The 14,166-nt window shown below is 42.2% G+C and overlaps 1 protein-coding gene across 2 annotated transcripts; it reads left to right on the plus strand.

Moving 5' to 3' along the window:
* The first annotated feature begins 4,081 nt into the window (after positions 1-4,081).
* Positions 4,082-13,823, plus strand: rfc4 (replication factor C (activator 1) 4). 2 transcript variants are annotated; one of them, XM_083766606.1, is made up of 12 exons: positions 4,082-4,218; positions 5,109-5,247; positions 5,922-5,982; positions 6,277-6,294; positions 8,643-8,722; positions 9,024-9,143; positions 9,375-9,518; positions 10,473-10,593; positions 10,723-10,848; positions 10,997-11,077; positions 11,272-11,385; positions 13,108-13,823. In XM_083766606.1, exons 2-12 carry the CDS (start codon positions 5,132-5,134, stop codon positions 13,201-13,203), a joined length of 1,077 nt encoding a protein of 358 aa, XP_083622732.1. In that variant the 5' UTR covers positions 4,082-4,218; positions 5,109-5,131; the 3' UTR covers positions 13,204-13,823. The 2 variants fall into 2 exon arrangements, with proteins under 2 accessions (XP_083622732.1, XP_083622731.1); XM_083766605.1 differs by lacking the exon at positions 6,277-6,294 and having other exon boundaries at positions 5,922-6,000.
* Positions 13,824-14,166: the final 343 nt, after the last annotated feature.

A 14,166-nucleotide genomic window follows, 5' to 3' on the forward strand; every position in this document is an offset into this window, starting at 1 on the left:
ATAACAGACTGCAAAAAAGCTTCTTCCCCCGAACGATCAGATACATGAACGAACTGATAAGAACCATAGGTAAACCGAGCAAAGGAAAACACTACCCCCCCTCGCCCTCCTCTTGCACTATCATGCTCAAATTGCACCTTTCTAAACACTTGCTGTATGGAACATGACCTACTGTAGAGCTGTTTACAAAAGGTTTACCTAACTTTGCTACTACAGGGAAAACATGCACATGTGCTGTACATGTTACTATTTTTTTACACTTGGACTCTTTATTCTTCGTTTTTTTTAATGTTACGCTATCTATGTGTAACACCCCGGATTCAAACTCGGGCCTCCCACGTGAAAGTCCAACAACTTAACCACTAGACCAAAGGGATATCCCTCTGGACTGGGGGGAGATATTAGACTTTAGAGGCCATCAGGCAGAGGCTCTGAGCCACTGCTACACTCACCTCCCTTTTGACCTCCTCCCACGGGGAAACCCGATACGGGTCACAGCACCAATGTAATGCCGGGGCTCTGAGCCACTCTGCTACATATGCTGCTGCATTGTCTGAAGAAAGACAAACACAAATAAGTGTTACTGAGTCCTAAGTATCTGCACACAAGATGTAACAATAAAGTACAACCTTGAACCTTTAACCTCTATTGAAAATCGCCCATTTGGGTTCACTCACTGTCTTGCTTAATGACACTAAGATAGAAGGTCCGAACGAGGAACCCTCCGCTTGCCAAACGCTCTATTTTTATTTCTATTTCCTCCCTCTTTAACAGAGTACCATGGCCTGCAATGAATCAAACCGGGCGTGCTCGGCTCACAGAGGCTGATGCAGTTGCTATGGCAATCTGCTGCACACGGTGCCCCCTCCCCCCTCTGCGACGCAGGAAGAGCAATGATGGAGGCAGCTCTGTGACAATCTCCAGCGTGGCACAATAACCTACTTCCCAGCTCTGCCTGGAAAGACCCGTACGCTGAATACTAATGATCAGGAAGAAGGGAGAGGAGAGATGTTGGGACGAGGGGAATGGGGCGGGTGGAGACAGCGGAAGATGAGGAGAGATGGGAGTACAGGAAAAGAGTACAAGAGATGAAGGACGGAGGGAGGGTAATAAGATTAGATTAGATATCATTAAGTAGCAGAAAAGAAAGGCGGGGAAAGAGGGAGAAGAGGAAAGGGGGCATTAGAAACACAGGAGATAAGAAGAGAGGGAATGGATGGAGGAAAGGAGGAAAGGAGAAATGCTGAGATGAGAAAAATAGAGCGACCGGGGCAAAGAAAGTAAGGGAATGAAAGAAAAATGGGAGAGGGGGACAGGACATTTTATTTAAATACAAGAGAAACGCAGAGGGAATTAGATGCCTGGAAGAGAAGAGAAAGAGAGCTAAAGAAAATAATACCAGACATACAGTAGCAGGATGGAGACGGATGTGAAAAATGTACAGTATAGAAATGCACTGCTTGTTCTCTCTGCAGCTTAGCATAGTGATAGTAGTAGTAATGACTAACAATGTACAGTACTCCATGAAATATTTACAAGATCATCAGATCAAATAAATGTTTTTTTGTAATTACCATTCATACAGTAAGTGTGCCTTTAGAGAGACAGCATAAATTGACACATAATAAATGGCAAGGATCCATTTTCACTTGTGAATGAAAATCACATTTATGTTTCATAAATCAATGAAACATAAACAAATATAAAATCCCAGCATAACGGAGCAATTTGCAGAACCTAAAGGTAATTTCATTACATATCCACCGGTGTTCTATACCGTATATATGTGTCACAACAAGGTCACCGGTGTACCTCGTGCCACCACCTGGTTACTACGATGAAGATCTGAGAAGACCACTGCAAAGCAGACATCTAATACTATTTGAGGATGGTAGACACACGCACCAGGTGTGCGGGTGTCCCTTCTTTCTCCTAGGATGGTAGCCAGAAAATATACCGTAACTTTATGCTGATAGATAGCATACTCATGCCTGCCCATGTGGAGCATATAGCCCTCCACATATCGCTATTCAGGACGGGGCATGGTGCTGAGGAGAGAAATGATGTGACTTTGACAATGTCCTGTGAAACACCGTCCACTAAACACCCACACATGCAGGAATGCAAGTATGCACACACACACACACCAATCAAACTGTAACTATTGCGTTGCTAAACCACCAACAGAGAAAGATTCGCTATGCAATGAACTGTATGATTTCCCAGTATAGTAACCGCTCTGTGGAAACAATTAAAAAACCGTATCCGCATAATCTGGCTAAACATTTGAATGTGATCTGAATCTTTAGAGGAAAAATACATAAAGAAAACCAGGGAAGAGAAATGCAAGGGCAGAGAGGATGAGGTGACTAAGTCATGGATGTGGGTGGGCAAGTGTCAGGTGACTTACCGATATGTGTGATGACACACTCCACCCTCTGAAGCAGCTCCTGGACCGACATCTCGTCTTCTCTCAGCCAGCACAGCATCTCAGGGTGTGTTGCATCCGCTCTGCCAGCACGCTCTCTCTCTCACTCACTCGCTCTACCCCGTCCTCCACCACGCCTCCTTCCTGGTCTCCTCTCCGCTTCGATCAATATTTCCTCTTCTGTCTCTTCGTTTATTCACTTCTATTCTTTCCAGTTCACTTTTAGTATTGTCTCTGTTCTTCACTTCCCTTTTTTCTGTTAATTTGAATATTTGTATTGTCTTCTACTTACTATTCTTCTTTCGCTCTTTCCCTTATCTTGTGTCCTACGTTACATCTATTCCTAGTGGAATAAACACAATCAAGCATCACCACTCCCAATTAGCCAGCCATGCAGACAGGCAGTCAATCAATACGTCAGTCAGTAAATAGCCAATCAGTCAACCACAGCCAGTCCGCCAGCCAGATAGCCAGCCAGTCAGTCAGTCAGTCAGTCAGTCAGTCAGTCAGTCAGTCAGTCAGTCAGTCAGTCAGTCAGTCAGTCAGTCAGTATGTCAGGCAGGCAGGCAGGCAGGCAGGCAGGCAGGCAGGCAGGCAGGCAATACTCTCCATGATGCTGCCAGAAATTGGCTATATTCCATCCAGTTCCACTTCCATCAAAAATACACCTTTTTGTTACATTACAAATGGGAAAAAGACACTGTCCACAGGCAATATTTGAGCTCAAACGATCCAAACAAAAAAGGTTGCTTCTCCACGAATGGGAAATGTATAATAAAAAGCTGCTGCTGCTGTTGTTGTTTGTGTGTGTCAGTCATTAACACACCAGGGGAGACTCCTCTCTCTGGCTCAGGGAGGGAGGAGGAGGGTACCACTGTCTCTTTGATGATGCTCTGTTTGTTCTGATAGAGGAGCTGAGTCATATAACCAGGAAACGAATCACAGGGCCTTAATACCATAGGGAGGGAGAGAGACAGAGAGACAGAGAGAGAGAGTGAGAGAGAGAGAGAGAGAGAGAGAGAGAGAGAGGGGGGGGGGGGGGGGAGGGGGGGGTTAATAGGTCTTATAGTGACAAAACCTGGTGCATGGAGCCAAATTGTCAGTGGAATGGGATTTTTGATAGTGGAAATATTCCAGTTCAATTGAAAACATAATTTTACACGAAGACTATGAGTTAATGAGAGGTAATGTCATTAGAAAACTAGAACGTATCAGGCCAGTTTAGCCTACTGTTGTAAACAATGTTGTAAATCAGCAATTATCTACACAATAACACAAACTTATGACCAGTAATGTTTGAGTCAATTGTGGGCAATTGCCATGGAAAAAATACACTGAATGCAATAACCACCACCACTGTTATATTGTTTTCACGGCGACCCACCTGGCGCACAATGACAACAATACCACCAGGCAGACCTTTTTCCTCTTCTTCTTGTTGTTCATAATTCGTATCGTCAATATTGTCAGTCAGAGGCCATTCTGGTGATTCTGTTCCGCATTTTTGACGCGAGCGAGACGAGGAGGAGGACATTATCATCTTATATTACCCCTGGGACCACCACCATTAGCCGAGAGAGAGAGGGAGACATCTGCGCCCCCAGCCCAGCCCACTTTGAGAAGAAGAAGAAGGCGGAAGCGGAAGCGGTCTTCCCCGGCGGCAGGGCGCGAAATCACTGTTCAGTTTCACATGTCAACAACAACAGTGCAGTCAGTGTTGGAGATATTTGACTGATCTATTAACGGATTATTATTATTATTAGCATTGCGGCTTGCCTTCATTATTGTCGGTAAGTAGAGTCCGTCGTTTACGTGTCTTGTAGTTTAGAATCTAAACTAGAGTCTGTAGTAGGCTGCAGTACTGTAGTAGGCTGTTATTATGTTAACTCGTTATGAATTTTACTATTTTATGATCGATCACACTAGAATCTAGTGTGTCATCTAGTGACTAGATGTACAAATTGACATGTCAATTTATAGATTAAATACATCTACGAGAGTCTTAGTTGGACTACGGCTATTCTGACGCGATGCAGTGCGTTTTATGACAGCCTAACTGCTGGTGAAATGAAACAATCATCAATAATCATCAAATCAAATGAATTCCATCATTTCCATGATGGAATGGCACTCTGCAGACTTTCAGCAGCCTGAAATACGAATACATATAATTCTACTATACTTGCATAGAACCAATAGTGTCATTATGGTACTGTTTTACAGTGGTGGAAAGTAACTATAAGTACATTTACTTAAAAGTACTGTACGTAATTACAATTTTGAGGTATTTCTTTCTTTACTTGAGTATGTCAAATGTTACTTTTACTTCTACTCCACTACATTTCAGAGACAAATATTGTACTTTTACTCTCCACTACAATTATTTGACATTTTTAGTTAGTACCAATTAAGTTACTTTACTTTGTAGATTTTGGATTATTATTACAAAACATACATTAACCACTTTAGCCCTGCGGTATATACATTTCTGCCATTTGCAAATAGCCCATCTACAAGCTCACAATGTGTCACGATGCATTGGCATTCAGCTTCAGCCTCTTCAGTCTTTTGAAGCAATAATATCCTGTACACACTGCTTATGTTATAAATATAATCTATTCTACAGTGTATATAATATCCAATTTTGTTGATCTAAAACGCCTGCTTTTGGTTGTTTTAGTTGCTCCCCTCTAGACCGAAGTCATGCAGGCGTTTTTAAAAGGAGCATCTGCCCAAGCTACTAAACCTCAGAAAGACAAGGCAGTAGCAGGGGCCAGCACAGAGAAGAAAGCCAAGCCTGTCCCCTGGGTGGAGAAATAGTAAGTGTGAAAATAACTTAACAACAGTGCCTATATTAGCCGCAATTTGCAACTCTGGATTTTTTTAAATAATGGGATGAATCTAGAGTTGCAATAACCTCCATTGACTCCCCACTCATCCAAGTGCTGTGATCTGCTTGTATTAAACAATGTTAAACTCACCAACATTGCAGCTGTAGGGCAAGCTTGAATTATCCTCTTTCAATCTGCCAAGCGTTTGTTTCATAAAAATCCACCGTAGTCATGTTATGAGCTACTTTCTAAGTGTTGGATTTCGGAAGCACTCGTTTTTAGTGCTTTAGTGCAACGGGTCGTGCTGCTGCCTCCTGCATTATGTGCAAATGCAGGTGGTACGCAGGGCCGCTCAGTCAACGAGTGCTTCCAAACTCCAACACTTAATAATCACCTGCAGAGAATTTCTTGACAGAAAGTAGCTCATAACATGTCTACGGTGGATTTTACAAGCAGATCGCAAAAGCAAAGTGGATGAGTGGGGAGTCAATTGCGGCTATGCCTATATATAGCCACTGTTGCAGTTCTTAGGCACTGCTACTGTATGTAGTATGCTTATGATACATTTATTCATCAGTGGAACTATTGCTGTTGGCTCCTTATCACATGAATGTTGTTATATTGTTATTGCTGACAGACCTTATTTGTGCTCATTATTCCAGCAGGCCAAAGTGTGTGGATGATGTGGCGTATCAGGAAGAGGTGATAGCAGTACTGAAGAAGGCACTGGAAGGGTCAGATGTAAGTGTTTACATGATACAGAAGTCACTGGAAGGGGCAGATGTAAGTGTGTACATGATGCAGAAGTCACTGGAAGGGGCAGATGTAAGTGTGTACATGATGCAGAAGTCACTGGAAGAGGCAGATGTAAGTGTGTACATGATGCAGAAGTCACTGGAAGGGGCAGATGTAAGTGTGTACATGATGCAGAAGTCACTGGAAGCGGCAGATGTAAGTGTGTACATGATGCAGAAGTCACTGGAAGAGGCAGATTTAAGTGTGTACATGATGCAGAAGTCACTGGAAGGGGCAGATGTAAGTGTGTACATGATGCAGAAGTCACTGGAAGGGGCAGATGTAAGTGTCTTCATGTACATGATGCAGAAGTCACTGGAAGGGGCAGAGAAGTGTTTACATGATGCAGAAGTCACTAGAAGGGGCAGATGTAAGTGTGTACATGTACATGATGCAGAAGTCACTGCAGGGGCAGAGAAGTGTTTACATGCAGGCTGGAAGGGGCAGATGTAAGTGTTTAGGTTTACATGCAGGCTGGCATTGCAGCCCAGTGTGCACTTTACGGTATCCGGAGAACTCGCCAGTTTACCAACTACTTCACCTTCATTTAATAATAATGAAGTGCAACTTTATAGCGCTTTTGTAAAGTGCTCAAAGCGCTTTACAATGGTTCATTCATTCATACATTGGGAGGTAAAGCGTTTAAATTGCATTGAATTGAGAGAGAGAGAGAGTATAGGTGTTTAGAGTTAACACTAGAGAAAGTAGGAATGCTAAAAGTTTAAACATCAAAGTACTGAAACAATGTAATTCATTAGTAAACAATTCCTGAAATGGAAGGCCTATACTTATCATTGGTATTCACATACTCACCTTTTTATCATCTGTGGGTTTGACACTGATGAAGACAGCATCTTAGCAAAACGATGAAGACATTGATGAAAAATGTTCCTTGTGGTGACTTGGTAAACTGTCCAGTTCTCCGGTATTCCACTTTACTGTCTAATAGCAAAAATGTACATTGTTCTTGATTCTCTACTCTGGCTATATAGTGGTCTGCTTAGCACAGGGGTGGGCAACTGGCGGCCCGGGGGCCACATGCGTCCCCCACCTTCACTTAATGTGGCCCTCAGGTTAATGTCAGAATACTGATATAATATTGGTTTCAGCTGTTTACAATTCCACAACACGCAAACATGACCCGCTTTAATTACTTCAGTCTAAATTAGTAGCTCAATGCTCAACACACGTATAATTAAAGGCATTTGAAATGACATAAAATGTTAATTTTCAGGATTCAAACAAAAACATAATTCAAGATTTCAATTCGAATATAGCAAAAAAATAGCTGATCTACAAGCTCAAAACGTGTCGCAGCGCGACGCGTTTTGAGCTTGTAGATCGTCTATTTTTGCTACGACAATAATATATGGCCCTCTGGAGTGAGTGTGGAAATATAGTGGCCCTCTGGAGTGAGTGTGGAACTATAGTGGCCCTCTGGAGTGAGTGTGGAACTAGTGGCCCTCTGGAGTGAGTGTGGAACTATAGTGGCCCTCTGGAGTGAGTGTGGAACTATAGTGGCCCTCTGGAGTTAGTGTGGAACTATAGTGGCCCTCTGGAGTGAGTGGAAATATAGTAGCCCTCTGGAGTGAGTGTGGAACTATAGTGGTCCTCTGGAGTGAGTGTGGAACTATAGTGGCCCTCTGGAGTGAGTGTGGAACTATAGTGGCCCTCTGGAGTGAGTGTGGAACTATAGTGGCCCTCTGGAGTGAGTGTGGAACTATAGTGGCCCTCTGGAGTGAGTGTGGAAATATAGTGGCCCTCTCCATCGTCAAAGTTGCCCATCCCTGGTTTAGCAGATAGCTAACATGTGATTCCATGAAAGAAAGACCCAGGAGACCAGAGTGTAGTGTAGGCCTTTTAGTGACAGAATCCAACATCTATTTTGTAAAACTATGAACCTAAAACATAAACATACAACTTACATTCAATACATAAACAACATACTGAAGCAGTCTTAAACTCATAATGCACCAGTAAAATATCAAAGTATGCATTTGCATATTACATACATTCAAATTAAACGTACAGTTTTAGACCTTCAAAGTCCACAAAAGCTGAAAAGTAGTAAGCTTGGAAATTGCAGCTTGAATAGTTTGTGCTGTCATAGTGTTTGTCATGTGCTGTCTGAAACACACACTGGGCTGACTACAGCAAGACAGGAGCAAAGCACTAAATGCAATACAACATTCCACCACAAGGTGTCATAGAAAATAAACATGCACTGTCTGGGGAGTGGGGACAGAACAATTTTGAAATGTTCCTTTCGTGTACATGATTACAATTTTTACAATTTAGGCATTTAGCAGACGCTCTTAATCCAGAGCGACTTACATTTAGGCAAGAACAAAAGCATGGGAATACATCACATAAAAGCATTTATCATGAAACATGATCCACACAATAACCAATTTAAATTGGTTCCACTTTAGTTTAGTACTTTGGGATCAGTGTTTCTTGAATGTTTCTTGATGGTGTGGGGAAGCATTTCAACAGCTTAACTGTTTGAGTGAGAATTTGACATCCATAGTTAGTTAGGCTGGCCACGTCAACTAATATATGGGGGTGTGTGTGTGTTGTAATTCCAGCTACCAAATCTACTTTTCTATGGCCCTCCTGGTACAGGGAAGACCTCTACCATCCTAGCAGCTGCCAGAGAACTCTACGGGTGAGGACTGTTGTGATACATGTTTCTGTTGTCGCGCACTTGCTCTACAAATAAAGAAATCACACTTGTGTGAAGTGAGGGCCGCCTTTGGGTGAAGGCACAAAGTCTATAGACTTGGCTACCATATGACGTCACAGGGGGGCATGAAGTTAAGAGGGCCTAGCGCCCCACAAAAACGTTGAAATAATCTCAGATGTTTTATATTGTCCTAATCCCGAGTGGTGGAGCTGGATTGGTCTGTACATGTACAGTATGTCTTTGTGCTTGTCCATGAGTCCATTCCTCTGTCCCTCCACTCCAGTCCAGAACTTTACAAGCAGAGGGTGCTGGAGTTGAATGCGTCTGACGAACGAGGGATCCAGGTGGTCAGAGAGAAGGTCAAGAGGTTTGCTCAGCTCACTGTGGCCGGGAGACGCACAGAGTAAGTATCCAATATTCCATAATCATTTCTAAGAGGAAATGTAGTGGAATTCAGTAAAAATAATTGCTTAAGTCTTTTGGTTGAAAACACGTCCGTTTTAAATCAAATACTGTGTGTGTGAATGATCAAAATGACCATTTGCATCCTTGCACTCAACAATTGAATATTTATTTTGTTAGCTGTTGCAGTCATGAATATTTATGTTTATATTGTTATGTTGCTGTTGCCCAGCGGAAAGCCATGCCCTCCATTCAAGATCATCATCCTGGATGAGGCTGACTCCATGACAGGTGCTGCCCAGGCGTGTCTGAGACGAACCATGGAGAAGGAGACGCGTACCACACGCTTCTGTCTCATCTGCAACTATGTTAGCAGGTAGGCTAACACCTGCTGCTGCCTCTTCTGTAACTATGTTAGCAGGTAGGCTAACACCTGCTGCCTCTTCTGTAACTATGTTAGCAGGTAGGCTAACACCTGCTGCTGCCTCTTCTGTAGCTATGTTAGCAGGTAGGCTATGCTAGCACAATGCCCACACCTGCGTTTGAATCATTTATCGGTCCACATCAAGGACTGGTGATGACGGACAGGGCCAACAGTTCATAGCCATGAATGGGCCTGAAATATCAATAAATCTGCAATCCGGAACAAGACTTGGTACTGCCTGAAGCTTGTGTGATATAGTTCCCTTGATATTTCCCCAATATCTTTCCTCTTGGCCAAGTGGTAGATGATACCGTCTCCCATGAGCATGGATTAAAGTTCTCAGTCGCCACGACTGATTTCAGTCATTTGGATTCTGGACATGCCAGCATTTCTTCTATTTAAGCATAAGCGAATAAGCCAAAGTAGTGTATTCTAGAATACACTACTTTTGCTTATTTGAAGATTTGAGCATTTCAAGTGCATCTTCCATGAAACCCTATGGTCTCGGATATCTCATATAAAAGCAAAGGTTAAAGCCGGTTAAAGTCTGTGAATACTTCATCTGATTGGCAGTATGTCACAGTAGGAACAATATTACTAAAACATAATTTAATTGACATATTGTGTTCATTGTTTAGGAAATGGTGCTAGTAGTGTGGGGGTAGTTGTGAGATTTTATTTTGCTTTAATTCATGCATGCAGGATATGAAACTCGGGTATGACATAAAACATACAGATTGCACCTCTAAACTATACAGTTGTCATAATGGACACTCATCATAGCAGGTCAATTATCAGACCCTACCACTAGACTACAGTGCTGATAGCCACACATGCATTGCACGCACACGCAGCCTACTCTGTGTTACTGTGGCTAACCATGGTGTGTCTCCGTATGGTTCTTAGGATCATTGAGCCACTGACCTCCAGATGTTCCAAGTTCCGTTTTAAACCTCTAGCCAATAAGATCCAAGAAGAGCGCCTGCTGGACATCTGTCAGAAGGAGAACCTTAAATACTCCACGGAGGTAACCGAGGGGAGAATGCAGGATGTACAACAAGGGATTAATATTGTCCTTGTACTCAAATATTTAAAAAGCTTTAGGTACATACATGTAATAATTCAGGGCCAGCTGCTGACTACCTTTCTCTTCCAGGCAATAGCAGCTTTGGTGAAAGTTTCGGACGGTGACCTACGAAAAGCAATCACCTTCCTCCAGAGTGCAGCTCGTCTCAACATGGAGAAGGAGATCACAGAGAGTGCTATTATCGAGATAGCTGGGGTGGGTGAGATCCACTTCTGTAGTACTACTGTGTAGTCACTAGCCTCTTAACGCGTGTTATCATACTTATCTGTCTGTAAACTTGTGTTTTAGTTACATATGCCAAATTCAATCGATTATTAATATTTATTATTTGTCTTTGTCTTAGGTAGTCCCTCCCAAGATGATTGACAATTTGTTACAGATCTGTTACAAGGGAACGTTTGAGAAGCTAGAGATTGCTGTGAAGGCAAGTACCCAGACATGGTGGTCTATTCCTAACTAACAAGGGAACGAACGCCAGTGAAATGAATGTCATTCCTGTGGTGGAGATTGAGCCAAATTATATTCAAATTAACAGCTCGTCTGACCCTTTATCTGCTTCCATTTCCCTATCTTTACTTATTTATACTGTATCTTTTCACCTCTTCCACGGTGCGACAGAATATGGTGGATGAAGGTTATGCAGCCAGTCAAATCCTGGGTCAACTCCATGAGCAGTTCATAGGTGAAGACCTTAACGACAAGCAGAAGTCGGCCGTCGCAGAAAAGATGGCGGTAGGTATTTTGATGTCTGGACGTACTTCTGTCTGCGAGTTTTAGCGATCCTTCAGGACATTTGTGGGAGCCCCCGCAAAGTGCTGAATATTTTTAACTTAACTATTGTATGGACTTGAGATCAAGGCAGTGAGTATTCTGGTCTGATCAAAACTACAGTGCAACAATTGACTAAATGTCCAGGTAAATGAGAAAAAGAGGTTGCACATCAGCAATCGTTTTCAGTGGAGCGCTAGACCCAAAATCCTGTATACATAAAAAAGTAGGTAGCACATCCAACATTTTAAATAAATTGAGGACAAAGTACTGTACTCACTTTTCTTTTTTGGCGCACACCAAAAAGGAACCCTTACGCGTTTCGGCTATGAGCCTTCACATGCTCTGATGAATAAGTCCAGGTGTTGGTCCAAAGATATATACAGTATTGTCAGTACAAATCGCGTCAATGTAATTAAATTACCTTTACTGAACATAATTATTCTCACATTTTAATATGGCTATAAAGGAAATACTGGTCCTGACTCCATAACCCATCCAGACATGGGTTACCTTACCAAGCTGTGCCAATGTGTGCCACTGACAACTCAGTTTGTGGTGGACCTGGCAATGACCACATTTTGGTCACATTTTCTTGCCTTATTTAGTCACAAATGCAGTGAGGTTTTCCTCAGAACGGATTATCCATATTTCTGTCCTGGAAATGTATGACCCAGCTTCAATTATGACTGTGGTTACATTTTATTTCCCATGTAAGACCCCTCGTCAACTAGCTTCTCTTGTTCTGTACAGTCAGCAAATACCATGAAGGCAATTCATGATGGGCTGCAAAATCCATTTAGAAGGCTATGATGGGGATTAAGTAAAACAATTGTTAAGGCTTTAGCGTTGCATATAAATTATATCAGATATCGTTCATCTGGTGGGCTGCTTCCCTGTAACTGAATCGTTAATTGGTTAGCATTGCCCTCATTCTTTTGCACATGGATTAAAGTTATCAGTCGTCACGATTTGATTTCAGTCATTTGGATTCTGGAGATGCCAGCATTTCTTCTAGTTAAGCATAAGCGAATAAGCCAAAGTAGCCTATTCTATTCAAGTTCTCAATTTGTCTGTGTCGCATTGAGCACTTGTAGAATAGGCTACTTTGGCTTATTTTAAGATTAGAGCATTTCAAATGGTCAAACTAAAAAAAGAAAGCACTCCAGCACACTGTCTTGAAATGCAGTGAAAACGTTTTAGGGAACCAGCCAGTGACACCAGCAACGTTTTGGCCTATACGGCCTTCATCAAGCTATCAGTATCTTTGTGATAAAGATGGCCTGATGAAGGCTGTATAGGCCGAAACATTGCTGGTTCCCTAATAAACTATTTCACTGCATTTGAAGACTGTGTGCGGGAGTCGCTTCTTTTTCAGTGCGTCGGGCACGTGACTGTCTTCCTACTACGCACCTGTCGCTTGTAGATGTGCAAAAGCCTTGCTTTTTAAATGGTCAAACTAGCATTATGTGCATCTTCCATAAAACCCTATGGTCGGATATTTCATATAAAAGCAGACATTAAAGCCTCAGTCTGTGACTTCTTCAACTGATTGGCAGTCATGTGTAAAATCAGCAGGAACAATATTCCAAAAACATGTAATTTGCTATTGTGGGGGCACACTGTTTCAGTCGTGAGATTTTATTTTTGCTTTAATCCGTGTTTGCATTTTCACGCTGTTTCCAGGTGGTTGATAAGTGCCTAGCAGATGGAGCTGATGAGTACCTGCAGATACTGAGCCTATGTTCTGTCATCATGCAGCAGGCCTCCCAGAACAACTAGTACTACTCTCTCCCGTCTCTCTTGACCCAACCAACATCACATTTACACCTTTGCCTGTTATCAAACACACGTGTGTTGTAGTCAGGGACGCCCACTGTGGCTGCCGCATGACGTCACTGCTTAAAGAAAAATATTTAAAGTCCATAGACTTGGCTGCCACATGATGTCAAGTCATGTGCTGTTTTTTTTGTTCATGTTTTCCCATATACCTGGCTGCCATATGATGTAATTTCTTAAAGCCAGACGTTGTCAAAGACCTACTTTGATTCCATCATAAACAACAGTGGTGTTACATCGTAATGTATATGCTGTACACATTATTGATACAAAAAATAAACGGAACAAAGTTGTATGCCACAGTGCTTCTTCAACTAGAACTGGTTTCACAAGCTGCAAAGCTCGTTAGCTAGCTAATTGGCACCGGCCATTTTCTTTGAGCAGTACTTACCAGATTGTGTTTTTTCATACATGACCTAGTAAATGTTTAAACATCTCCCTATCAGACTTCTGATCTGTGATAAATCCAGTGTGTCTGTACTTGCAACCGTTGGACCAACAAGTCATTTGTACACTATTTTGTATTTTTGGACGGTAGCCTATTAAATTGTTTCTACAATGTCGATGTTGTTCCTCTTGTCAGTTTTAAGCAAATCATCCACATTTAGGGTTTAAATCCATTTCAAAAGTTTTGATCAGAATTACACATTTAAGCAAATGACTGATGCATGCTCATAACAGGTAGTCGTTCAAAACGTTGCCTTTCAAACCAGTGAAAGTCCCATTTTCCTGTCCGTTAGGTCAAGCAGTGTTGGGCTAGCTGTACTGTAGCTATTCAGGTAGCTGTAATTTAACTACCAAAAATACTAAAATAGCGTAGTTGCACTCCTATATTTGTCACATTAGATTATACACCGACTAGAGAAAATAGAATTATTTCACATTAGACAGCCTAAAGCAGCGGTA

This window comes from Protomyctophum parallelum (genome assembly GCF_964188405.1).
Source record: "Protomyctophum parallelum genome assembly, chromosome: 6".
NCBI classification, from domain to species: Eukaryota; Metazoa; Chordata; class Actinopteri; order Myctophiformes; family Myctophidae; genus Protomyctophum; species Protomyctophum parallelum.

Coding starts and splice junctions, on each gene's coding strand:
- rfc4 (XM_083766605.1), top strand. CDS start 5,132: ATGCAGGCGTTTTTAAAAGGAGCATCTGCCCAAGCTACTAAACCTCAG. Junction 9,519..10,472: donor ATCTGCAACTATGTTAGCAG/GTAGGCTAACAC, acceptor TATGGTTCTTAG/GATCATTGAGCCACTGACCT. Junction 11,386..13,107: donor CCGTCGCAGAAAAGATGGCG/GTAGGTATTTTG, acceptor CGCTGTTTCCAG/GTGGTTGATAAGTGCCTAGC.